This window comes from Erithacus rubecula (assembly GCF_903797595.1).
Source record: "Erithacus rubecula genome assembly, chromosome: 4".
NCBI lineage: Eukaryota > Metazoa > Chordata > Aves > Passeriformes > Muscicapidae > Erithacus > Erithacus rubecula.
The window spans coordinates 4,993,993-5,020,958 of NC_136686.1; the positions used below are offsets into that span (position 1 = coordinate 4,993,993).

Sequence of the window (26,966 nt, forward strand, 5' to 3'; positions counted from 1 at the left end):
TTACTTGTTGTAGGGAGAAATAAGGAAAAAATGGGACTGAATTTAAAGATCACAAACATTTCACCTTGCCACCTTTTCTACTTCCCACTGCAGGGGTGCTACACAGCCAGTGTCAGATGCCACAGTGATGCAGGGTGCTGCTTAGATGTATCCTGGAAAGGGAGCTGGGAGGCTTTCTGGATGAGCTACCACCTATTATGAATGTCAGGAACCAAGTTAAAGTGAGGAAATCCTCACTTCAGAGCAAAAGATGAAAGGAAAAGATGGATAAGGCAGACCCCAGATTTCAGGATCAAATTTATTCAAGGTAATCACTGAACAACCTGGTCTAGGGGGAAAGCGTGCTGTTGAAACAAGATGGTTTTTGTGGTCCCTTTCAACCCAAATCATTCTGTGATTCTGTGATTGATGCTCCAGCCCCTAGTGAGTCTCACTCCCCTCCCTCCCTGCCATGCCTTTTGTCCCAGGCCTGCTCCTGCTGCCTCCTGCACCTTGCTCCAGAGGGAGCTCAGCTCAGGTTTAGCCAAGTATTCTGGACACTCCCTTGGGCCAGGTGCCTCAGCTGGAACATGGATGACACTCAGGCCTCTCTGCTATCATCATTTAACTGCAAAACTGTACATAGAAGGAACTGAGGGTCACAAGAGCAGATTGAGGTTTGACTTTCCCCCCTTTTGACTGCTTTGAATTTCAGCTTTAGGTTATTTTGCAATCCAAATTTACCACCTCAACTCTGTAAAACCCTCAGCAGCTAAACGTCATCCCTTGAGCTGCTTTCTTTTACTTTTTATCCCCTCAGTCCTGGAGAGGACTCACAAGGCAAAGGCAAGCTTTTTATTTACAGTAGATTGAAATTACTACAAGTGACTTGCAGTTATCTTTTGGAAGGGCTTTGTGGACCATCAGAAATTTGCCAATTTAAAAAAAAAAAGTTTTCTACTCAATCCAATAGATTTGCCTTCCAGAATTCTCCTACGAGTAAAACTACACGTCCCCTCACAGTGCTGGTACCCCTTTCATCACGTAGCAGCACCTGTAGCACTCTTGCCTAATAAAGCATATTGACTTATATGTAAACAGGTGGGTGGCTTGCCCTTTTGCAGCATTCTGTGCCATCTGAGTGCCTGTGCTGGCTTCAGGAAGCCTCTTGCTCTCTGCCGCTCAGCTCACACAGGAGTTTGGGTTGACAGATTCGAAACTACCTCTGCTCTTAATAATTTCCTTTGTGCTGCATCTCTTCAAAAGAGGTCACTGAAATCAGGGGCCTGTCCTTCTGCCTCCCCTTCCTTAAAATCACTGTTACAAGTGTTGCAAGTGGCTCTGGGATGATCACACCCCCAGCACTGGAAGCACAAGGGTGGAGTGCCTCTCCAGCAGTTATTCTAGGAATACTGACGCACTGAGCCAAGGGAATGTACACTGGATGCTGTGTGTGTGTGTGTGTGTGTGTGCAGATGCCTTTGCCACAGCCTTCACCCGGTGTTGTTAAACACATCCTGAGTGACCTTATTTGGAGGCCCCATTCTTGTCACACTGCCCACGACTAAAGAAAACATCCTGGCTCAGCTCACCTACGTGAAAAAGATGAGGTAAGCACAGCCCACTGGGTTTGGGACCACAGCATGTACCAGCAGTTTCTGCAGTGTGCCTGCTCTAATGAACTGAAATGAAGGGCCTCATTCCTCCTCCAGCTGAAATCCTTGGCACAGCTCCCAGGCAAAGCAGAACCAGTCCCTAAAAGGTTTTGTTTTCTCAACAGAGAGTTTCTGTCATTTTAAGGGGTCTGAACTTTCTTAGGTATTGTGGGAGAGAGGATGAGTGCAATTTGTGGTGAGAGCTGCTGATACTCTCAATTAAAAAAAAATAAATCACAGAATGGCTGATTGGAAAGGGTCTTAAAGATATTTTCATTTCAACCTCCTGCCATTGGCAGGGACACCTGCCACTATCCCAGGTTGCTCAGATCCCAATCCAGCCTGGTCTTGGACACTTTCAGGGATGGGGCAGCCACAGCTTTTCTGGGCAACCTGTACCAGGGCCTCACCATCACAGGGAACAATTTCATCCTAGTATCCCATCTAACCCTACACTTCTATCAGTGTGAAGCCATTCCCTGTTTTTCTGTCACTTCACATCCTTGTCAAGAGTCTCTCCCCATCTTTCTTGTAGACTCCTTTCAGGTCTGAAAGGCTGAAAAATGTTCTGGTTTGGTGTTGAGGCTTGGAAGGCCTGAAGTTTGTCTGGATCCTGAAATCTACCCTGTGCACACCCAGTCCTATTGACCTTCCTGCCCAGGCAGTGTGTCTTATCTGAGAAAGTGTCTTCTTTCTCTTGGTGTGCTTACTTCCAGGTGCTAAGGAATCCTGGGGACACAGATACACAGACTCAACTAAAAAGTCACTTCAGTCATCCATCTCCTATTGTAATACACTGCAAGGTACCTAAAAGCAGGCTGATGGTTTTACTTTTGGAAAACTCTTTGGTTTATGTAAAGTTTCCTATTTCCCAATACTGTTACCTCAGCTTGGACTAGAAACATTCAGGAGCCACTTCTGATCTAAGTATTTCTAGGATTCAGTGACATCTGCCACTACATTCATTGACAGTTTCCAATAAACTAAATTGTTATTTTCCCCTTGTTAGGCAGAAGACAAGGATCGATAATAAATTTTGTTGTAACCTAATTTTAAACTTACTCCAATCTCTTGGTTTCACATGTTTCACTCAGATCTGTCTCCTTGAAGAAGAGAGAAAAAAGGCTTAGGTTAAAAACATTAGGAATGGAAAATGAAAAGAGGGAGAGGGGAATGCAGTGAAATAAGAAGACAAAATATGCAGACATCATCATCAGCCAAGGGCACTTCTACTGTGGGACAGTAATAACAGAGCATGTGACTGATATGGTTAGAGCTGCCTCAGTGCAATTGCAGGTCTTGCTCTTTAGCTCTGACACTTATTTTTTGTGGGATGTCTTAGAAACTAAAACTTCATTGTAGAAATATTTGCTCTCTGTCAGTTTTAAGAGTAATTTTTTTTTTTAACACAAAAGCTTAAACAATAAATGAAGAAAGTAATGACTGAACATTGTCCTTGTACTCAGTGTTTCTAATGCTAGGGAAATAGAAAGATTCCCTAAGCCACTGCAAGACCCGTCTATGATTCTGGAGTCCTTTAAAGAAACATGGAGATCAAAGTTTGTAAGGGGCAGGGCAACACAAGTAACAGTGGCTTCATTTTTTCAGCTAAACTCTGTTAGCTCTTCTTTTCTCAGAAGCTGGGTTCTGTTTTCTGAGGTATTTCCACGGCAGGGAGCACAATGAGGAAGATTTATGAGACTGAACAGAAATCTGGCAAAAATATGTCTTGAACTCTGTCCCTGATTCAGGTTTTCCTTCTCAAAATGGCTTTTCAGGTAGATGGGCATTATAATTTATTTTTCTTTTTTTGCAATGCAGACACAATAGTTCTCCATGTTGCTTTCTCAGCTTGCCACGTTGCTGGCAAGGAGGAACTTGAGAGTCACACTGTGCAAAGGTTCATCAGCTGCTGGGACACTGATCCTGCACCTGGGTTCTACTGATCTTTGGCCATTTTCACAGCTGTCACAAGCTGGTGCCATGCCAGGGCTGGTTGGGAAATGCATTTTCTTTCAAATAAGTCAGTCAGGCTGTTCTTGTCATCTTCATTGAAGTTCTGGACTCTCATCAAACTGCTCAGTTCTCCAAAAGCAAAGATTTATTCGCGGACAATTTTTTCAAAACTTAGAAATGCAACTTAATATATTTTTTTAAATTAAAAAAAAATCTTCTCTAGTATCCTTTCCATTATGCCAAATGAACTTTCTTACATGCCAAAGGCTGGTTAGCCCATCTGCCTACCCTGAACATGACTACTATGTCTCTTTGATACTGATATCACTTGACCCTTTGTACCATGGTTGATTCCTCCTGCAGTCTCCACTTTTGGTAGAATGGAAATGTATTCAAGGTACCACCTTCATAACCAATTGATGACCATCTCAGTATGAGCTGATGTGCAGAATGCAAACCAACATAAGAAATGTTATGCACAAGAAATTCCAGTCACCCAGGTCGCCTGTGGACCTGCATGATGATTGTTATAGGGGTGTAGGAAAAAAATCCCAATAGAGATTAGCTTTTTATTTTGAAATCTGCAAGTTTCTCTTCCAAATGTGCAGCACATCTTCAGATTTGCTCAAGATTTACAGAAAGTGGTACCCAGACATACCCTGTACATATCCACTTTCCCACAGTTTCTATTTATGTAGTCATTGCCTTTGCAAAATCATTATCATCATTGAATCATAGAGTGGTTTAGGTTGGAAGGGGCCTCACAGCCCATCTCATTCCAATCCCCTTTCCATGGGCAGGGACACCTGCCACTATCCCAGGTTGCTCAGAGCCCCATCCAGCCTGGCCTGGAACACTGCCAGGGATGGAGCAGCCACAGCTTCTCTGAGCAGCCTGTGCCAGGGCCTCACCACCCTCACAGGGAGCAATTTCTTCCCAATATCCAATCCAAATCTTCTCTCTGTGACTTTGAAGCCATTCCATCTGTGTTTTGACCCTGGGTTAAATGTAAACTCCTTTATCCCTCACTGGATAACTGAGGTAGTTAAAGTGTTCCTGATCTCACTGAGTGACACCTATGCTGATTAGCATAATTCCCTTCTTTGGGTTTTTGCATCATTTTGTTTTATCGCCTTTTCAATAAGCTGGAAGATTTGTGTTGGACCAGTGAGTCCTGAGCTTAGGTCACAGGCAAAGTAACTGCAGGAAAAAAGCAAGGCTCCAGCCACCTGGAATGAATCAGGATGGATCATTTCTCCTTAAAAAAAAGAAGGGAAGGAAGCTCTTCTTCAGAGTGCCCTGAAACAAATGTAATTATAAATTGTGTTGTTTTAGATACCATCCCTAATGATTTCTTGTTTTACATAAGATGGTGTGGTCTTATTGTGTGTGGAGAAGTTATTCCTAGCTGTCAGCTAGGGTTCAGAAAAGAATACAATAAAATTATGAGTTGTAAATAGTTAATTGTGAGGGGAATAAAAATTAATCCTAATCAAGCCATTTTAGTCCACACCCTGTGACAAGAAATAAACAACAATTATATGTGCTCATGAGATCCAGGATTGAATAATATGTTCAAATCTCATGATTCGAGGACACAGCTCGTTCAGCTCATCTGGACTTATTGGCCCCTTGGATTTTGGCCAAACACTTTTCAGCAGCCTATGCCTTCCAAAACAAACATGCTTTTGGACTGAGCTGGATTCAGAGCTTGGCTGGAGAGAAAAAAGAAATCTCTGCTTGTGGCTGCATACTTGGTTGGTTGTTTTTACAATTTTTTTCTCCAATGACAGCTATTTCCTTAGCCAGGACTGCTCACTGCACTTCACTGCAATTCCAGTTTGCTTTACATATATTAAACCTAGAGATGCCCAGTGTTTTATCTTAGCCTGAGTCTCCTCCTCATTTGTCCAGCAGCTGGAAGAGATGGTTACTTCCTCCTTTAATCTTGGGTTCTGACAAGGAAACCAAATGTCCTCTTGGCTTCTGCAAGTCATTGTGATTCCAAACATGGAGCACAATAGTTTGGGCCATTTTTTGAAGGAACAAAGTCACCTGTAGTTAAATGCCTGGAACCTAACTGTCTCCTCCATTGCTCAAATTGATGCAAAGCAGGGTAGCTTCAGCAAAATACCAAAAGTAAAATAAACAACTCCCTCCCCCCCCCCAAAAAAAAGAAAACCAACCCAAACAATGCAGAAAGAGATGTGCAGCTGTTTATTTCCTTCTATGAACCCATCTTTAATTAGATGGCAAATACTTACCTCAGGTTGCTCAGAGCCCCATCCAGCCTGGCCTTGAACACTGCCAGGGATGGGGCAGCCACAGCTTCTCTGGGAAACCTGTGCCAGGGCCTCACCACCCTCACAAGGAACATTTCTTCCCAATATCAAATCAAAACCCTCCTCTCTGTCAGTGTGAAGCCATTGCCCCTTGTTTTGTCACTCCAGGTCCTTGCCAAGAGTCTCTCTCCATCTTTCCTGTGGCTCCCTTCAGGCACTGCAAGGCCACAGTGAGGTCACCCCAAAGCTTCTCCTCTCCAGGCTGAACAATCCCAGTTCCCTCAGCCTTTCCTCCCAGCAGAGCTGCTCCATCCCTCTGATCCCTTGGTGTCCCCTGGCTCCAGCAGCTCCCTGTCCTTCCTGTGCTGTCCCAGGCTGGGTGTAGCCCTGCAGGGGGGTCTCAGCAGACCAGGGAAGAATCCCCTCCTCTGCTGTCCTGGGGTTATAGTGAAGGAGGAAAAAAGCTCAGCATTCCTACAAATTAAAGTGTTTTCTCCTGACAGCTGCAGGAAGTTGGAGCTACTTGCTTCAGTCAGCTACAAAGTTTTGTCAATAGAGTGAGAGAAAAAGTTACCTTTGTTACAGGAGATGGGTAGATGGGATTCTTCCTGATACATCTTCACCTAGCTTTGAAGCTGGTCCTGCACTCATCTAAGAGGTTGGATTCAAGCCCTCCAACAGTCCTTTCCCATCTAAATATCTCCATAGAAACAGAAACATTAATAAGTTTCAAATTACCTGTGAGGAAGCAGAAGATGAGGTAAACTCAGCAAACTGTTTGCTATTCTTCATAGGGGTGTGAGGCTTATCTACCATCTCTTGTCCCCAAAATTCCTGGGAGATTTTTCGTCCTCCAAGCTGAGAGCACAGAGTGGGAAGGGAGCATGGCTCCCATGCCTCCCAGGACACCTGCACACAAAGGTCTACAAACATTTAAAGTGTACCAATACATATTCTGGTTCTAGAAGTGAATAAAAACAACATTTGGAGGAGGAATTTACACAGCGTTTCTGAATCAAGGTAAAAAACCAAATGTTAAGAGGGATTTAGAGTCAAAACACTACCAAAAATGTATAAAATTTTATTTTATGAATACATTAAACTATTGTGCGCAGCACATACATATAAAAATAGAAGCAATTTCACAAACAATTGATTGGACAGTCTTGTGTTTCTTGCAAATTTACAGTCTCAATTGTGAGTCCATATTGAGTCAGAACATGAGGTATATTTTAGTGAAAAAAAGTAATCTGAGAACTTTGGCACCATTTTACTGTGCAAAATAAAATCTTGGAATTGAAATAGTTAGTGAGGTATACAAATATTACTCTGCTTTTCCACTGTGTCTGTGTCTCTGCATGTCTGGGAAAAATACATTTATTTAAGAACATGATTCAGTTCCAGCCAAATGTGCTTTCTAACAGGGGTAAATTAAGTCTTAGAATATTATGGGGTTTGCCTGAGGAAGGAGAAACTGTAAAAATAGACATCAACTCCACAGGAGAATAGCATGTGCAAAATGTGGGCATGACAGGCAGATGTGGAGTGTTCACAGCAAAGCTTTCAAAGGTCATAGCCCATAGCATGACCCCTGTTAATACACATTTCACATGCTTTGAAGTTCCTAATTTGGCCCTGATTTGGGAAATCCCTTTAGTTTCATGAGTTTTCTTTATGTAGTCACATACCCTTCTTTGATTTCAGCTGTGATTTCCATGTTGATCTGGCTGGCATTGAGGTGCAATGAGGAGAAAACAGTGATGTAAAGAGTAACTCAGCAGAGTGACTAATGGGGCTTTCCAAATGCCCACCAAAACTGCATCCAACAGGGACTGCAGTTCTTAAGAACAGTCAGCCTAGCAGGCTGTGACTAAACAGATACATAGAATCACAGAATGACTGAGGTTGGAAAACACCTCCAAGATCATCAAATCCTACCTTTGACAAACCCCCACCTTGTCAACCAGACCAGAGCCACATCCAGTCATCTCCTGAGCACTTCCAGGGATGGTGACTCCACCACCTCTCTGGGAAGCCTGTTCCAATGCCTGACCTCCCCTTCAGTGAAGAAATTCTTCCTGATGTCCAGTCTGAAGCTCCCCTGGCACGGCTTGAGGCTGTTTCCTCTTGTTTTGGCTTCTTGTGACCTGGTCTATGGGTTGTCCTTGCTTGACCAGTGTGTACAGAATGGACCCAGTAGGTTTGATTCCCACCTTTTGTGCCAACTGTCCCAGTGCTTACCAGTCCTGGCAGCAATCACTTTCTCTAGGCTGCCCTGGTTTAAGAGGGTACAGACTTTATCCTGCCATAAGGATGCTGGATTAAGCTGTGATCAGAAACAAACTTGTGTGCCAGCATTTGAACTCTATTTCCTTCTACATCCCTGGACTCTTCCTTTTCAAACTTCACTTCAAAGACAATTAGGAATATAACACCAGGATACAGGTTGCCAGCTAATGTATTTCAGTGCAGCTCTCTGTATCTCTGGGGACTGCAGGTCAATGTACTGCCTGATACCCTCCAAACTTTTCCTTGACCCACTCTCTCCCCCCTCAAAACATCCTGATTTTTCACTTCAAATGCACATTTTTCCAAAGCCAACTGCTGCACACGTTATGGGTGAACATCTTGGCTTCTCTCTGAAAATACTGCAAGACCAGAAAATGAAGGGCAATTCCTTCCAACTTCTTTCCTTCCAAAGTATCCTCCAAAGCATCCCATTCCTGTACTGTGAGCAGCATTCCACTCTTTTTTTCTCTTCATTTAGGCTGTGATTATCACTTACATTTGAACCAGATAAATTAAAGTATAAGTCACACTAGAGATGCTGGAAAACTGTATTTGGTTCACAAAACAATTGCATTGACAGTTTCTCTGGAATGGTGGTGGTGGGTACATCCTTGTGAGTATGTCCTTTGGACCAAATCTTCTGCAGCTATAAACTGATAGTTTTCCTGGGCTGATTTACTCCAGCTGAGGATCTGGCCCTGACAGTGTCTGTCATGCATGTCAGAAGGCTCAAATTCATCACGAATAGACAGCCCCTGCAAATAGAATGGCATGTCAAGGCTGGACATAGCCCCATTTTGGCTGGACGTGGGAGATAATCTTGCACTCAGATATTCACTTCTGCAGCAGCATGGTCCATCTATGCTGAAAATGCTCATGCTCTGACATTGCATTGAATCTAGTTTCAAATTTAGGAGCACGCCACCAATGCAGGAATCCCAAGGCTTCTGGTAACTGACATTTATAGTGACTATTGACTTAGGGCCTCTTAAAATACTCTTTCAAAGGCACAGAGAATGCAGCTTCATTGGTGATCTGGAAAAGGGTTGTCAAAATAGCAAGGCAAGGTTAAGTGCCATTTGTACAGCTTCTAGGAGGGCTTTGAAGAGTGTTTCATACAGCTTGCCATGTTGTCTTTGAAACTGATGCTTTGCAAGTGACAGAAATTGGAATTATGACACAAATTCCTCTGTCCCAACATGGGAAGGTATGCTTGTGTAGCCTCCTTCTTTCTCTGTCCTTCATACCTCAGGGAGGTATGATAGAGAAGAACCAAATATACGTAAGACAGTGAGAATTCAACACAGAGTTTTCTAAAATAACCCTTTGCTGGAAGCTTCCATTAATTTCTCATATTTTCTAAAATGCATCCCATAGAGCAGTTCTAATTATTAGAGATTAACAACATTCAAGCTAAATGAAATAGAGTGCCTTTAAATATTGCTTTTCTTTTATATAAAGGCACCTGGGCATCAGGACACTGGGATGATTGATTCATTAAAAGTATGTAATTACATAGATGCACACTCACACATCCCATGTCTATATATATACAAATATTAATATTAAAGATGTACACATCTATATTGGAAGTACGTCTAAACTAAAATCACAAAATTTCATTCAAAATCTTCAGCTCCAAATCAGTTTTGCATTTGGGACCCCTCTGTGATTTATCCTGTGGCCCTTCCCACAAGAAACTGATTGCAGGTCTTCATTTTGCCATCAGTCCATGTGAGGAGACCCTGGAGAATCCCTTCAGAGACAGAGGGGCTCCAGGAACAGACAGATTGCTTGTGTAGAAACATTTGTGGAATTGGCACCTTAAATGATCAAAACAGGTTGAGGATTTTACAGGACAGGATACAGTCTGTAGAGGGGGGATGCAGGCAGATATTCAGATGGATTGAACTGCCTGAAGCTCTGGTGAAGCAAAATCATCTGGTGATTTGGCCCATGGTATGTAAACAGCTCACTACAAGAGGTTATTATCTGAGGTAAATAATATTTAGTAAATCACCTATGATTGATTAGATGGTTGCCCACAGCCATTCTGCATCTTCCAAAAACTTCCTTTGCACTCAAGATTGCATTTTTCTCTGTACAGCACCAAAGGAGGCGAACAGCCATGTAAAATTTGTACAGAGTAGAAGAGAAGCAGCATTATATTTCATATGCCATGTGATGAATCTAGTACAAATATTTTTATCCAAATATACACATACATATAGAGATTTCTTTTTTTTTTTTTTTTTCAATGACCAGTATAAATACTTTACCTGGAAGATTACTCCCCATGTGCAAAATGAAACCCTTTGTCCTAGGATTTAATCTTCTTTTCCTGGTGCTCATATTCTTGGTAAGAAGTGGGTCACTGTCATGGCAGGAGAAACCTTGTTCCCTCTCTTCACCCTGCCGTGTTTGCTCAGGGCTATGTAAGCACCACGGTGAACGATGGATTCATACGCATTGTAGTTATTGGGCAGCAAGGTTTCCTTGAATTTGCACTCATCTTGGAAAACAGCCTAAGGAACAGCAAGGGTAGGGGTGGGGGTACAAATCAGGTACAATCAATATTCCACCAAGGCCTAGGTCATTTTTCTTCCTTGCATTTTTACACCAGGGCTCGTTGCAGTGTGCAACAGGTGGTGCCGCAGCCACTGCGGCCAACAATAAATCTCCCTCCTCGGTGCTAATTTGGTGTCAGATGAACTCAGATGCCACCTGTCCAGATAATGGACTGTGTATTTCCTGTATTTAATTCATTATAAATCATGGATTTCTTCATTTTATTTGCAAGTAATGATTTCTGTCAGCATCACACACTCTTGCCCAAACAACAGCTCTGCCAGAAGTTCCATCATTTATTAAAAAAATTATATGCTGGCTGTCGAAAGCTTCAGAGCTTTTCCAAACAGCAGTGTCCAGGGACAACTGCTTGCTTGAATAAGAGATTTCATTAGCAATAAATCTTTCCTTTATTAAAGCATCAGTAATATTTAACTGTGCAGCCAGTTCTAAGCTGGGAAAATAGTTTTAATTTCCTCCATGACAAAACATGAAAATCTAAGGAGAGGGAGTTATCTGGGAGAGGAGGTGCAAGGAGAATCAGGAGACAAATGCAAAGGAAATTGAAAGAGAAAGTAGAATAATTCTGCCAGACTTCAAATGTCTGGTACATGAGATGCCACTAATGCAGTTCTATTTGGGCATCTGTGGGCATAAAGCCTGTAAGAGTTTAACTTAGCACATTGTTCTGTGCAAGAGAAATTGCACATCTCTTACAGCTTTTTGGAAGTGTCTTTGAAGACAAACAAAACTGTATTGAAAGTGAGGGGGAAAATCTAAGGGATTTCTGAAGCCAGACCCTGCACTTCTTGAGGAAGACCCAGCTAAGCAAAGCAGTTGGACTTGTGGCACTTTTTAATTGCTTGTGATCACTTGTGATTGAAAGAATATTCCTGAACTGGGACCTTAAATTCTCCTACTGTCATTATGAGTGTGAGAAGGAATCAGTCAGGTTAGTAAATAGCCACAGGGCCCTCACAACATTTGGCATTATTTTAAACAACTGCAATGCTTTTTTGAAATTACAGCTGTTCCCAAGGAAAGGACTCTGCTGTTCCTTTACAAAAGAGATTGATACAACCAGTGCCATTCATTACTTTGAAATGGGCTGATTTTGCCTACTGCCCAGAGACAGCATCTCCCGACAAGCACTTTTTCTGCTGGATGTTGGGACTGGAAATGTGTTGCTAACATCTCAGAGGTTAAACTGCATTTAGATGCCAAATCATCTAGATGAGGATGATGGTGTTTCAGTATGATTTGCATACCATTGTTAATAGTTATTATTATTTTCTCACCCTTTGCAACTGATCTCACAAAACTGATCATTAAAATAACCCCAGCCACACATGCTGACCTTGTAGGGTAGACTTCCTATTTATTCTTGATGGTGTGGTTGTTTTTGGTAGGAGGGAGCATGTGGTCATTATTTTACTAAGGGTAGCTGTTGGAAATAGCTATAATTGTGCCTCTCCTACACACAATGCAATGCAGGATGGAATCAACGGGGCTCAGCTTTGCTACAATGTGTATGCAGCCCTGTGACCTTAGAAGAAGCCATCTAATTAATCTGTGCTATTTGCAGAATATGTTCATTTTCCTAAGGTGTCCCCTGCACAGTCTTACAGGAGAGCTTTAAAATCCCAGCCCTGTAACAGCCACACTGCTCGTTGCATTAAATAGCACTGATGACAGCAGGCTGGGCAGCCTCCCTGTAACACCAGGGCTATTTTCTCTGCTTGTAATCAGAGATTTCCATAAGGAAAATACTGAAACAAACAAAACCAAAACAAACTAAACCCAAACAAACAAAGCAAAACACTAAATCAAAACAAACCACTTCAAAACCTTATTGTTTAAACTGTGAAAAACTTAGTGCACTTTTACTTACCGTCCCATACAACCTGCCCTTGCTGTTCATTGCAATGAAGAGAGCACTTTTCACACCAAGCAGACTTACAACACCTCTTTCTACAGTGGATATTTCAAAGAGACCTGAAAAACATGATGTTTAATAGGAATGTTATCACAGAATATAGAGCTAATAGAAGGCAATTCCGTTTTTTTTTTTTTTTAAACCCTAAAAAACTTGCATATATTCTTTATAAGAATTATCTCCCTAATGCAGCAAAATAATTATACACAGAGAAGATCTTGGGTTTTTCTGCGTGTCACAAGATTTGAAAGTAATTATTCTAGAATTGTAATCACATTCTGTATAAGCCTTTTGCTCTATCAAACTCATTTGACCCTGATCCAGGGTCAAACCCTGGACCTTTTCAATAAGAAAATAATTTTAATGTAATATGCTATACTTACAAAAGGTTTTTTACTGAGCCTTAAAGAAGTGTGGCTTGCATTTTGAAGTCCCACATGACATCTCCTGCAAAAAATTTTAGCAACTGCCCTCTACAGGAAATTCAAATCCACATGACTAATGCTTTCCTTAATTCTTAGGGTAATAGAACAGCACCCACAAGAATGAACAAACCAGGACCAGCAAACTCCTTCCATGGGACAAAAATGTGTCCCAAAAATTACGGGTCAGCTGGGATTTAAGAATCATGCTTTGGCACTCTGGACTCAGCAAAAACCTCCCGGATTCAAAAGGCAAATGACAAGGTGAGGAGCAAGAAAATGCATCAGAGAGTCTGTTTTCAACCTGGTTTGTCTTTTCTCATCTGTGCAGCAAAGCAGGTAAAAATAAATTTTGTCTAAATTTGTCTAAGCATTTTGTGCCACTTTTCTGCCAGAAAGGTTCTCATGTTTATTGATCCCAGAGAGTTTTAAAAGGCAACAGATGTAGCACAGATTAATAATATCAAGTCATAACATTTGCACTCTGTGGAGAGTGATTACTAGAGTTCACAGCAATTAAGTGACATCTATTCTATTTCATTTCTGGATGCAACTCACTGTATTGGTTTTCATTGTGAACTCCGCTTATCCTTCCGTCTGGGAGGATTTGAAGGTGAAACCCGATGCCCACGTTGCAGTAAAGCCTCCGCTGCCTCTTGATTCCTAGCAAATAGTCACTCTCCCAGTTCACATCTGCCTTCTCCCCTGACATCCCAGCCATGGACCTGGACAGCAGAGATTGCCATCCTCTCTCCAGCAATGTGCCATTAGTTCTGCTTACAACTGGGTGTGTGGCAGCAATCCCGGCGAGCAAACCCAGGAGAAGGAACGCAGGCAACGTCCGGTGAGCGCTGGCGTCGCAGGACATAGTGATGAGAAGTCTTTGTGCCGTGGCCATCCGGTTCACCTCCTGGGCACGTGGTCAGAATTAATGGCCCTAAAAATACCGCCCTTCTTGTTTTTCTCCCTTCAGCATGGTGGCAGAGGCTTATTTTTGGAAAGCAAATAGAGCTTGCTGACCTGAAACTAAAGCCTGATAGCAGTTGGGTTGGGAGCAGAGATAGGCCAGCAGGACTCCAACTGGTGGGGACCATGGTTTGTAGATCCTGCTTCCTGCTGGGCAGCCTCTGTTATATTTGATTGAGCCATCTTTATAGTGCAGGGGCTGTCCCTGCCCACATCATCACTCTGACATCAACAGCCTGCCCAAGGTGAGGCTGCCAGGGCTGTAACACAAACCTGCCGTCCTCCCTGCCTGCTGAGGTTGGAGTGCTGTCACCCAAGACTGGAGGCAGGAGTGGGATTTCATTGGCTGTGGGAAGCAAAGGAGTCAAATTGGTCGGGGACTCAGAGACCTCACAGGCAGCTTCCTTATTTAGAGAAGAAGGTGTAAAAACAGTTCTGGACCTCATCAGTGAGCAATGAGAGGTTTGCAGCCACTTCCTTGGTGGCACGATCGGCGGGTGCTTGTCGGGGCACCTCAATACTTGGGGACCATCGGCTTGAGGTGACCACAGCTCTTTTTGTGCACAGCCTGCAAAGCCAAGGCACCTCTTACTGAGAGACCCACGTGCTAATCTTTGTACCTCTGCAGGGGCTGGCTAAATGAGAGGTAAGCCATGCTGCAGGGACACAAGCCCCAGCTCCTGCTGGTTTTATCCCAGCCGGAATTCTGCTGAGCAGGGCACACAGGCTGGAGCATTGATCTTGCAGTGATATGTAGCTGTGATATGTTCCTGTTTTTCACTGAGGTGGCTTCTAAATGATCACATTTACCTGGGAAGGGTGTGTTCCTCCTGCAAGCTGCAATTGTATTTGTAGGAGCAAGAAAAGGACTTAGGTGATGTGTTAAAGATGAGGAAAAAGTGGAATGACCACAGCTTCCCAATGTTTTACTGTCTCTTTTCCTCAAGCCCAAATACTCACTATTTTTATAACTTATGACCATCTTAATTTGCCTACCCTTCTGTTTGCTCAGACTGTTTCCCCTCATATTTCACTGATGCTGTTTCAGCTCCTTTGGAGTTGGACAGATTAGACTTTTATCTCAATTAGTTCACAGAACTTATCAAGACATAAGTCCGAGGAAAATGGCTGAGATTTATACAAATACTTTTGTAAGTATGTCTGTCAGCTTCTCATAGCAGAGGCCTTGCATCTTCTGTGTCATTTGAGAAGCCTGCTAATGAGGAGAGTACCTGGAAGCATAATTAAAGTGAGCACATCCAGTGTGACAGAGTTTCACATTAGCAGAGGTGTAATACGAGCTGGGACACTGCAGACTTCCCAGCATGAGCCCCATGAGCTGAAGGGGAGGCCCTGGCAGCCCTGAGGCAGGTGAACAGTCAGAGTCAGTGATATATGTGAACATTGATTGCTCTCAGGAGACAGGCTCATCTATAAAATAATTGGGAACCACAGGGCTGGGCCCTGGCTTGTGCCAGGTGACATTTCAAGGTCTCTGTGACTTTGCTGAAGCTGAGCTTGGACTATTGCAGAATCACAGAATAACCTGGGCTAGAATGGACCCACTAGGATCATGCAAGTCCAATGCCTGGCTCTGCACAGGACACCCCAACAATCCCACCCTGTGCCTGAGAGCCTTGTCCAAACACTCCCAGAACTCTGGCAGGCTTGGGGTGGTGGCCAAAGGAAGGATATCTTTTGCTGACAAGGAAAATCCTCAGATCCTTTTCTCTCCTGCTTTCTATTTTATCTGATGACTTTTTTCATCTATGTAAAGGACATGTATCACTTTTAAGAAGGAATAATACTAGTATTTTACACCCTCTTATCATAGCTGCAGTCTTCATGAGAGGCCAGCATCCCTGGGAAACAAAGCCCAGGGTCCCTGTAACAAGCATGGAAAACTGATTTCCTTGTTTTTCTTATGCTGCAGTCTGAAACCTGCCCATTTCCAATATATGTGACTTCTGGTAACACTGCTTGATCTCAGAGCCATCACTGCAAAAACTTGAATTGTAATATTTTCTTTCCTGTTTATTTTTTCCCCCAGAGAACTTTTCGAGTGTAGTGGGCACAGAGCTGGATTTCCACACTCAGCTTTAATCACCTTTCCATCTTTATGTCACATTCATCAGGTTTCTCAGAGTAATGACAAACCATGGGCTAAATGAGCTCCTCTAACTTTTGCTGACACATCTGCCATTGCAGATTCCCCCCAAGGTGTCCTGATGGCACATGTTAAAGGAACACTTTGTGTCTCATTCCAGTACTCTTGATCCTGGAAGTAAAACCAGATGGCCAGACACAAAACAAACAAACAAAAAGATAATTTCTGACAAGTCTATGAGATGCATTTCTTTGTCTTTTAGTCAGTCCAGCTGGAAAGTGACTGCTGAGGGCTGTGCTGACCCAGGAAACACCTTGCTTCAGCAGTTTCCTGTTGAGCAAGTCCATCTGACAGCATTCTGTGTGGAAAGGATGCACAGATTACTCGACTGCAAAAAATCAAGACTTTTCTTGCCTGATCTGTAAACCAAACCAAATAGCTGAAATTTATGACTTCACTGGGACACTTGGTCCTCTTAAGAACAGGAGTGCTGTTGTCTGGCCCCAAACCAAGTGTGTTCAGCTGGGAGATGAAGAGTATTCTGCACTCCTGTACTGCTCAGCAGTTCTGCATCAGAGTTGAAATGAGTCTTGAGCCATTCTGCATCTGGATCTGTGGCCAGCAGGTTGATGAGTTTCTGTGTATTAGCCTCAGAACTGCCATGTAAATTCGTGAGCTTCTGATCAATTAGGCAAGCCTTGTTTCCTCTAAAATATGTCTCGTTCTGCTTAAGCATGTCCTCTAGGCCCATGAAATTACTATTTCCAGTAAACACACTGCAACCTTCTGATTTTCAGGTAGCATGTTGTCCTGGCTTCATGTGCCCAGGAAAATTTAGAAGGGAGACACCAATAGCAATAAAACAAACTCTGTGAACTTCAAAAAGGTAAAAATTTACTTCAGCAATCAAACTCTGCTTACTCAAATTCTTAAGACCCGGGGTGACAGTGCTCACTGCCTAACTAAAGCAACAAGTTTTCATTGTGAATATTTCAGCACAATGTTAAAATAACCTCTGTGCTTTGGAGCACAGCAGTTCAGATCTACTTTCAGACAGTCTAAGAAAAGTCCTGCAGCTGAGCAGTAACATGATATGGATGCAGAGCACGTCTTTCAAAAAATGTGTGATGACTTAGGATCCTAAGTTCCATTTGCAAATCTGTCTCTCCCTATTTTAAGGCCTGGAAAGAGCAATCCCTCATTCAAACACAGAAGGATGGACTAAAATTGTTCACCTTGCCTGTGAAGACCCAAGCTGATGGAGAACAGTGTAGAAGGGAGATTTCCAGGTGACAAATCTGCCTATTGTGTCAGGGCAGGTGTGGGAGACTGGAAAAGTTGCATAAAAATCTGTAAGTCCAAGTATGACCATGGAGTCCCATCTGATCATCTTTAGGTTAACGGGGTTTTCTGGCCAGTGTGGAGAGGTTTGTAATGCAGATATCAGGATTATTATGAAAGAAATATGAATCACAATCTGAAAGGAGCAGAAAAAAATAACAGAGCAAAAGTTGCAGAGCTGTACTAACACTCAAGAACCCCACCAAACTGTAGAACTGGAGGCACTGAAGAGAGTGTTGTTGGCATCAAGGCTAATTTAGAGAGGACCACAGAATAGATGATTAATCAACAGACCTGAGGTCTGGTACCAGGAGGATAACAAAAAGTTGTAGGCACACTGTATTTGTTATTTCTCTTCCCATTGCTCAACAGAGAGGCAGATTTGTTGTCACACTGATCCCCAAAATGAATAAACAGCACAGCAGGCAGCAAATTCTCCTATGAGCCTTGGCAGCTGATGAGCTCTTTGAGGCTGAAGCAAGCAAACTTCTGACCCAAAACTATCCCCTCATTGAAGCTGCTGACTCCTAAAGCATGTACAAGACCTGCTCAAACACGGTTTGTCATCATGAGTTGTGAGGAAGCTGAGATATTAACAGGGAACCTCCGTTTTGTCACACACACACACAGAGGTCCTGATTAGGCCACTCAGACACACCTGGGAAGGAGAGTATGTAAATTTAATGATTTAGAGTCATTGTCCTCTCATTTCTCTGCAGGGAAATCTCTCACTGAGATTTCACATGCCAGTTTCTTACAGGCAAGCACAAATCACAGAGCAGCTTCCTGCTATTTCCTTTTTGGAGGGAAGTGAGAGAAAGGATCTACTTCCACAAGAAACTCTGGAGGATTTAGGAGTAGGTGGATGTCAGCTTTCTTGGAAAAAGATCTTGGTTTACTGCTTGTTCATGCTGAACTCATTCTCTTCAGAGGGTATGTCAAGCACACACATAGTCAAATATGCCCATCTTTGTCTCCTGAGTTGGCCAGGTCTCCCTCTCCATGTCCCACAGAAATGGGAATGACTGTCAGAAAACAGAGTGGTGACTCCACGGCGAACCTGTGGCTTCCCACCTGGTGCTGTGCCCACCAGCCCACACTGCTTCTCTCATCACCTCCTCAGCTGTTCCCACTCCACAAGGACAGGCAGTCCCAGGGTAAAAGGCCAAGCTGAAGAAAACAGAAGTGACAGCCACCACCCCCACAGGGATCTGCTTGGTGTTATTTATTAGAAGAGATGAATGACAAGGGACGTGTTTAATTTGGTTTGTTTCATGCACAGTTTTCTCATTACAGCAGGAACAGGGACACTGCAGGAACAGGGATGCTAAATGCCACATTAAAGTAACATTTTGAGTAGGAAAGCAAAAAAACCCCTTGTTTTTATTGTTGTTAGTGATGAGACTCTGTCCAGTGGCCCAGTTGATCTCTCTATGATTCCCAACCATAGAACTATTCAGATTAAGTAATGTAATGACCATAGAAGGTTAAAGGCAATTTCTGTCATTTGTCAGGTAACTGCTGTCTTCCTTCTGTTGTGTACCACTAGCTCAATTGAGGACTTTCTCTTGCATGTCAATTCTTCATTTGTAGGTCTGGATCCTCTCTCATATTTCAGAGGAGAATTCTGAAACCTTTTGTGCAGTCATCTGAACTTTTTCCTGGGTTTTTCAAGTTTGGGTTGTTTTTTTTCCTGCATGGCAGGAAACACCTTAAGGCCTAAAGCTTGTAATTCATCATTCAAGCAGTTGTGATTTGTTTAATTTCCATAGAAAGGATTCTGGTTTTGACATCTCCTCCTTTGCTCTTATGCCACCCTCTTCCCATTCCCACTGCACTGTGTCCATTCTACAAGACCTGCACAGTTCCTGCAGAGATCTGTTAGGGCTGCACACTGTTGGCATCTTCTGTGCTTGAAGAAGGAATGCATTTATGACACAGTGCTCTAAATTCTCCACAGAAGGATAATAGAATTATTTCTCTGGTGATAGCCAGGACCTCATTCATAAGGCACCTTTCCAAAGCAAAAAGAAACTTTTTTTCCCTTTGGTAAAAGATGCTCCAAACATCTTAGCAGTCTCTTGATCCTTCAGAAGCTGCTGAGAACACCTTCAGTCTCTCCTTGAACACCTTCAAAATGCTCTCTGTTCATCCTTGGGGCTCTCTGCTGGACTTCCTCCCATCTGTTGACTTCTCTCCTGTGCTAGGATGCCCTAAACTGACCATAACACACCAGATGTGCCAGTAATGGGAAATAATCCCTTCCCTTACCCCTTGACCTACTGGCCACCTTTGGGCTAATACAGCACAGTTTGTGGCTGTCCTGCCTCATCACAACTACGAATTTGGGTACAGCTCTCTGCACCATGATCCCCACCCTCTTCTCAAAGGAAAGCTGCTCCCAAATCAATCAATGCCCAGCCTGGACTATTGCCAGGAATAACGTATTTCCAGGGTCAAGGCTCTGCATTTCTTAATGCCAGGCTGCACAAGAATCCTGCCAATTCCAGCTTTTCAGGGGCCAACTGGATGCCAGCCCTACCCTCATTGTATCAACTTTTCCTACAATTTATTGTTGTCAACTGGAGACTTGCAGGTTAAGGAAAATAAACTAATCTAGGGGTAGTGATGGATTCTTCCTCAAATACCTGCCACATTCATGCAGGATGTTGTTTCCACTCTCCAAATTATTGTTCATTGTGATTTGATTCTACGTGGTCATTACACATAGTAAAAATACAATATATAAAAAACGGATTTGGTTTCTGCCAGCAAAGACCTCATTCTTTAGCCTCAGTGCATTTTCTGTGCATTTTTGGGTATTTTCCTCATAATCCCTGACTATACAATAGACTTACATGGACTTGAATCTTCTTCCCAAGGCACATCCCAAAGACAATGTGAGATGAGTAAATGGAGTTCTAATCTGGTCGATTACAATAGTCATTCCATATTATTTTTAAAGACTGCAAGTCCTGTTTTCAGAAAGGAGCTCACCTCTCACTGTCAAAATATCCTCTGCTTTCAGTGCATCGAGGAGACCTCAACATTGGTGCCATTTTTCCCACGGGAGTCTGGGATCTGTTGAAGAGCTGGCTGTGAGTAACTAGAACATCAGTACCCTCTCTACAAAAGTCATGCAGGTTTGTTTCTCTGATTCAAGGATGTCTCCTCCTTTGCCTTGAAATTGTAATTTCCAGTAGTCACTCTGAACTGTAGCAAATCTGAGTCCAATGCAAAATGTTGTGTTTAAGGCTGCAGCCACCTTGTTATTTCTTTGTCAGGAACCGCAGTGTAAGGTATTTGTTGAGATGGTTTTCAACATATGGAAGATCAAGATCAGATTCCTAAAATATTCTGAAAACCAGTTATAGCTTTAACAGTGACCACGGTTAAATATAAAACCTAAGTAATTTGTTCTATTAAAAAGCCCAAGTCTTATTTTTATCAAGTGATGTTATGAGGGCATGTTCTAAATCAGCCAAAAGTTCTTGTAGCTACAAGAGTTTCACTTCTGCAATTTTTAACAGCCTGGTTAAGTTGGTGCAGCTCCTTGTGCATGTTGTTAGTACAGAATTCCTCCTCTGACACTGACCAGATCAGGCAGACTCCAGAAGATGAAACATTTGGAGAAGACAAGCAAAGAAAATGCAAGAGCTGAACGACAATGTTGAGTTTGTTTTTCCTCTGCAAAGATGAGTCTCATTTGGACAGGGTCAGGTTGTGATGGGTGCAGTAGGAAATAAACCCATACATTTAATGCATTCATGTAACACTTCTCCTGACATCCCTGTCCATGCTGCCCTGCACTTCTCCCTGTGCACGGGCCCAGTTTAGGATTACTCTGCTGCTGCTGCTGTGCAGCTATTCCAAGCATCCTTTCAGCAGAATGCGTATTCCACGCAGGATTAGAGAATGGTTTGTCTCATGCCCACTGGACAGGCGGTGTGGAGAAGGGTCAAGGCAAGCATGCAGCAGAGCTCTGAAATTTCCTTTTTGATCAAGCAAGGAGTGAGCATATGTTGGCAGATGGAATGTGTGCTCAGCTTACTTTAGTGGAGTTTCAGCACTGACCTTTTGCTGCATTCCTCCAGCAGCAGTAAAATGGTTCTGCTTAAGTAAACTGACATAGACCACGTGCAAACCCAGCTGTCTTCTCCAGCCCACCATTTCTCCTACTGTTACAAGAAGCCTGGATGCATGGAAATGTTGTAATTTAATGTGTAATAACCTCTCATGGAAATAATGTTGTGAAAATTAATGGTGCTCATGACACAATAATCACCACCTCGAGGAGCCAGTTTAAGGACTGGCCACAGGAGTGCACATTAATAGGTCCTGAGTTTAATATACTGGTACTTTAATATAAAGTCTTCCTGACACAAACAGGAAGTTAAAGGCTCTTACAACAGCTCTTACTCCAGCTTGGCCCATCCTTACCTCTCTTTGACTGCTTTATGTTTTCCATCCTTTGTTTCTTCAAGTGTTTGGCAGGTCTGTGTATGACTCCACTATAAAAATTAAGATGAATTAGGCAGAGGTAGGTGATCCAACAGGACAGTTATTAGTGGGCACAGTGCTTCTCCAAAAAGCTACTTGTGACAGCATCACAAGTAAAAAAGAAGAAAATACAAAAATGACATGGCTCCACCATGTATTGTGCAGAGCCTGTCCTTCCAAATTCTTGATGCCTTTTTCATGGAATCATAAAATCCTTTGGGCTGGAAGTGACCTTTAAAGGCCACGTAGCCCAGCCTCCCTGCAATGAGCAGGGAGAACTTCAACAGATCAGGTTGCTTTGAGCCCTGCCCAGCCTGACCTTGAAAGTTCCAGAGCTGGGGCATCCTCCACCTCTCTGGGCAACCTGTGCCTCTCTGGGCAACCTCCAATTACCTTGGTGTCCCATCTCTACACTGGCTCCAGCAGCCCCACAGAGCTGAGCCACTTCTCGAGCTTGTCCAGGTCCCTCTGGATGGCATCCTGTCCTTCAGGTGTGTCACTGCACCCTCAGCTTGGTGTCATCTGCAAACTTGCTGAGTGTGCAACCCATCCCACTGTCCATGTCCTTGAGGAAGACATCAAAAATCACTTGGTCCCATTACAGACCCCTGGGGGACACCACTTCTCAGCCATCAGGAGGTGCTGACTCACCTGCTGGGTCTCACACTCGGGCAAAAGGGATGATTGTCCTCATCCATAAATACCTACTTGCTGTCAGATAATCATGGGGAGAAGAAAAACTAGAAAATGTTGTTGTCCTCTTGCAGCAAAAGATTTCCCACTGTAAGCAAAAGCAAGATGTAAATGCAGTGTGTGCCATTTTGCATGTAGCAACATCAGTTTGCATGACTTGCTCATGATTTATGGACTGCTTGAAAGAAAGAACCACTTCCAATGAGCAGGGAGAACTGCCCAAAATGGCTAAAAACACTTCCAAGATAACAACTGGTGGTCAGGCAGCGGTTTCCAAACAACTACTCAACAGAAGCACGCACATCCTCTTGTGCAGCTGGTCAAGCTTGGGGCCAGGCTCCTGCCAATTTCCATCTTTGATTGGTGAGAGGAGAAGGATTCATTTCTCAAAAAGGGAGGCCTGGCTGGCCTGTGCTGGCAGGACTTCCGCTGTGGGAATAGGCACGGAGCACTCTGATAACTGGGGTGCTGCACACACGAGGAGGGGCGGAAGGAAGCAGCCCCTGTTTGTGGGGTCAGGCTATTTCTGCTGGGATTTGAAACTGCTCTTTGGAACAGAGTTGAAACAGTCACTATAAATGACTTGCATGAAAGAGTACAGAGCATTTTGGAGGATTATAATTTATGCCAGGCAGGAGCTGTTATGGTTCAGTTTAAGGAGCTTAAAATAAGACTTTTGGGAGACAACCAAACCAGCTTCAACTCTGGTAACTCCCCAGTTCAAGATACTCCTAAATTGATATGTACAGGATCTGTTCCTGCCTGGGGGCCAAGGGCCTTGAACTCATGTTGAAACCACTGGATCTCAAAGATACTCTGATGATACTTGGCACTGTTCAGAGTGAGCCAATGCCCATTAGGAAAGAGCTGATAGTGCCTTGGAGCATACGATTCTCTTTAACCTTCATCTAAACCTGAATTAATTTAACTTAATGATTTCTTCCCCCAAGGCTTTGTCATTCATGAAAGGTATCTCTTGAAGGAATGTAGAAGTTTTTCTCCATTGAATCCTCCCTTCTGCAGATTTAAAATCAACTTACTAAGCCAACTTGGGATGAAGCACATATGTGTGGACCCAGATGGTCATCCACGTGCTTCCCAAAGATGGAAAAGAGAGAGGGAGAAATCAATCCATTTCTGCTGACCAAACAGCAGAAAGGGAGATACGAATCCCTGTCTTGCCATCAGCTTAAGAGTACTTTATATCACAAAGGCATAGCTGTATCCTCCTCTATTATCTTGGAAATTACACAGTGGCTATCACTCCATTCTCAGAGAAATATTTGTACACTGTAAGACTGATCTCTAAGTTTTCAGAAATATCACTTTTCTAAATCTTCCCTATTTTTCCTTTGTTAGTTTTTATCCCTGTTAGTTAAGTTGAAACTCTTACTGGAAGATGCAAAGTCCAAACCGCCTCCTCTTTAGACTTTGCATCCTTTAAATATTGACAGATGTTTTTCATATTCCCCCTTCAGTTGCCATTTAGCCAGTGTTGCTCTGTGTGTATCTCTTCAAAACTTAGCACCCTTGGAAGGGCACACAAGGCCAAATTCTGCTCTCAGTTACATCTCTGTAATTTTGGAGTAAGTCAGCAAACTTGTTAGATACTGAATTGACACAAGCAACACACAGAGCAGAAGATGAATGCCAAAATAAAAACCAGGATGACAATCAAGACTAACATCACATCCTGCAGGCCACAAACTGCACAAGGTTAGTGCCTTTTCTATCATGGTATGTTTTGCTGCATTCTCAGTGACTGGAGGGAAGATTTAGAAGTTGTGAACTGCAATAGCAATCAGGAAGATGCCAGTACCTACCATGGCTCCTCTGAGAAGTGAAATACAGCACATCATTGTGTACTGGTCCATGCAGAGTGCTTGCAAGATTTAACACCAATTTTAAGAGGTTTTTCTACATTAAATAGAATACTTGATACTAGATACTTTATAATTCTGTATGTGTTACAAACATGACACATTAACCTTGTTTTGTTCTGTGACTTTTTTTTCCTATGAGTATTGATAATTACTCCAGCAGAGAATATTTTTCCACCTTTTCTCAGCCCTTCACAGGGCTGGTTGAAAATACTGTTCTATGTCTGTTCTGAAAGCAGAGAAACTGGCCAATGAGACCAGAACTGAGCATCACAAACTGAAGTCCCCAGTCCATTTCCCAATTAAAAAAATACGTCATGTGGAAAGTGCGTGCCCAGAGGAAGTTTTGCTTTCCCAAGCTGTCTCATCTTCTCCAAGCTGCACTTGGCAGAGCTTGCAACACTGACTTCACATCCTAAGTTGACTCATTTCCATGCCTTTTCTCTTTTAGAGCCTTTATTATAAAGAGTGAATGTTGTTTTTCTCCCTTTGCAGGTTATTCTGACAGAAGTGGGAAAGGAAATAAAGAACTATGAACCACCATTCTTTACCCAGAATCTGGCCTAACCTCCAAGGAATGATCTGCAAAAGAACTTGATCCTAAATATTGGGATAAGATTACATTTCAGTGTTTAAATGCTATTATATCATAAAATCAAGCCCTTCAACTTATGCAACTAGAAATATAGCTGTTTGTTCTTATACACAGTAATAACAACATATTCTTCTAATTCTGTGGTCCCACAGGACAACAGTCCTGTGGTTGCTACTGACTTCTATCACATCCAGTATATAGTATGAAGTAATAAATTTATTTTTATGCAGCACTGATGGTGTGTCCTGAAAGCTCCATGAGGCAAAGATACAAGAGGACAGGCATCTCTTTACACAGCTGACCTGGTGTGAATACCAGGGAATAGCTCTGTATTTTTGGGTATAGCACTGGCAAAAAATAACAGTAAATGAGGCATGAAAAGACTAATGCTCAAAATACTACACATGCATAAATTAAACTTTCCTCTAATGAGGGGAAAATGAAGTACAGATACAATAAACTGATCAACTTTTATGCTCACAGAAATACCAGAACTGGGTTAGAATGTGGGATCTCAATCCTCTCAGATGGAACTGGATGCTCTTTAAAGCCCCTTCCAACCCAAACCATTCCATGATAATTTCCTTCCTTACATTATATCCTCCCACCCATAATCACCTCCTGTGGCTTCATTCACCTCTCATACAACAGAAAAAGTTATAAAATAACTCTTTCATTATTAAGGTTTTGCTGTCCAGAGTGAACTATTCAGAAGAAAGGACCTCAGATACAACTCCTACCTGTCTGGGCAGTGCCACCTTCTAACAGTGACATTTCTGGCATTGCAGCAGGGTAGAGGCACCTGGCCAGGATGAGGTCTGTACATGTGCTTAGCTGCCTGCATTCTTCTCCTCCTGTTTGTCACCACTTCCCACAGAAGCAAACAGACACAGAGGTTGCAGAGCTGGTGACAAGAGGCAAAGGGCACTAAGTTATATCCTTAACAAATCCAGACTCTTGGCTTTTTTTATTCCTTGCAATAACCTCAGTTCAGACCCTGTAAAGGGCACCTGCATTTTACAGTGCTCACTATGAGCAAGTTAAAAAAGCTAAACAATGGCATTTGCTCCTCACCTCCCCCTGTGGCAAGAATTTTTTATTCAATTCAAACCACGTGTATAATTTTACACGACATTTTCAAGGCATTAAATACTGTCATGCTTCCAAGGAATCTGCATTGCACATACAAACAGAAAAACCTCATGCCCATTAAGTTATTTTCCTCTTAATCTTGAATAGCTTTTCATGACTGAAACAGAATTTCTAAGGTGGCTTTATACCCTAAGTTGCAGCCTGTACTCTACAGATGCCATGCACAGACCAAAGAGAAAGTACAGCTTAGGTCAGCCCATCTCTGTATTCTCTATTTCTCCAAAGACAGCTAAAAATCTGCTGTTAGCACCACTTCCTAGAGAACAGGCATGAAAAATGGGAATATTAAATGCTCTGTCATGGATCCTCCAAAGATTCCCTTTGGTAGGCTTATTCAGCATTTACAAGGGTCACACTTCAGCAAGCAGAATAGTTTTCCCATACTGTTCCTTCAACTTTGGCTTTTCAAAACCTCATTTGTTCATTTCAATATCAAAGACCAACTGGTTCTTCTGATGACTGAAAACAAACATTTAAAAAAATAAAAGGCTGAGTTATTTTTCTGGAAATAAGTGGCAGTTTCATCCAAGTGCTACTAAATTAAATGGAGTCTTCATGCTTTGGCAAAAATACCAGGCATAATTTTTATTATTGAAGAGTCTAGAACTATAAGCAAGATATTTGCCCAAGAATTGCTGGTGTTCT

At 42.7% G+C, this 26,966-nt stretch overlaps 2 protein-coding genes across 3 annotated transcripts in view; one reads left to right on the top strand and one right to left on the bottom strand.

Annotated features, from left to right (window-relative positions):
- RAD51AP1 (RAD51 associated protein 1) overlaps positions 1-26,966 on the top strand; it is a 193,932-nt gene that overhangs the window by 140,532 nt on the left and 26,434 nt on the right. The gene's annotated exons all lie outside the window — the stretch shown is intronic.
- FGF6 (fibroblast growth factor 6) lies at positions 6,991-26,819 on the bottom strand. Of its 2 annotated transcripts, none has more exons than XR_013774047.1 (4): positions 13,646-14,384; positions 12,621-12,724; positions 10,441-10,686; positions 6,991-9,408 (listed from the first exon to the last, which is right to left on the bottom strand). XR_013774047.1 is itself a non-coding variant. In XM_079304263.1 (4 exons), the coding sequence occupies exons 2-4, from the start codon at positions 13,983-13,985 to the stop codon at positions 10,510-10,512; spliced, it is 621 nt and encodes a 206-aa protein (XP_079160389.1). In that variant the 5' UTR covers positions 13,986-13,997; positions 25,910-26,819; the 3' UTR covers positions 10,396-10,509. The 2 variants fall into 2 exon arrangements, 1 of the variants encoding a protein (XP_079160389.1); XM_079304263.1 differs by lacking the exon at positions 6,991-9,408 and adding an exon at positions 25,910-26,819 and having other exon boundaries at positions 10,396-10,686; positions 13,646-13,997.

What these genes read in the sequence shown, in the direction of transcription:
- FGF6 (XM_079304263.1), bottom strand. Translation starts at nt 13,985, where the DNA reads ATGGCCACGGCACAAAGACTTCTCATCACTATGTCCTGCGACGCCAGC. An exon ending in TCACAATGAAAACCAATACA is followed by an intron (nt 12,725 to 13,645) that starts GTGAGTTGCATC and finishes CATGTTTTTCAG; the next exon opens with GTCTCTTTGAAATATCCACT. An exon ending in AGGGCAGGTTGTATGGGACG is followed by an intron (nt 10,687 to 12,620) that starts GTAAGTAAAAGT and finishes GCTGTTCCTTAG; the next exon opens with GCTGTTTTCCAAGATGAGTG.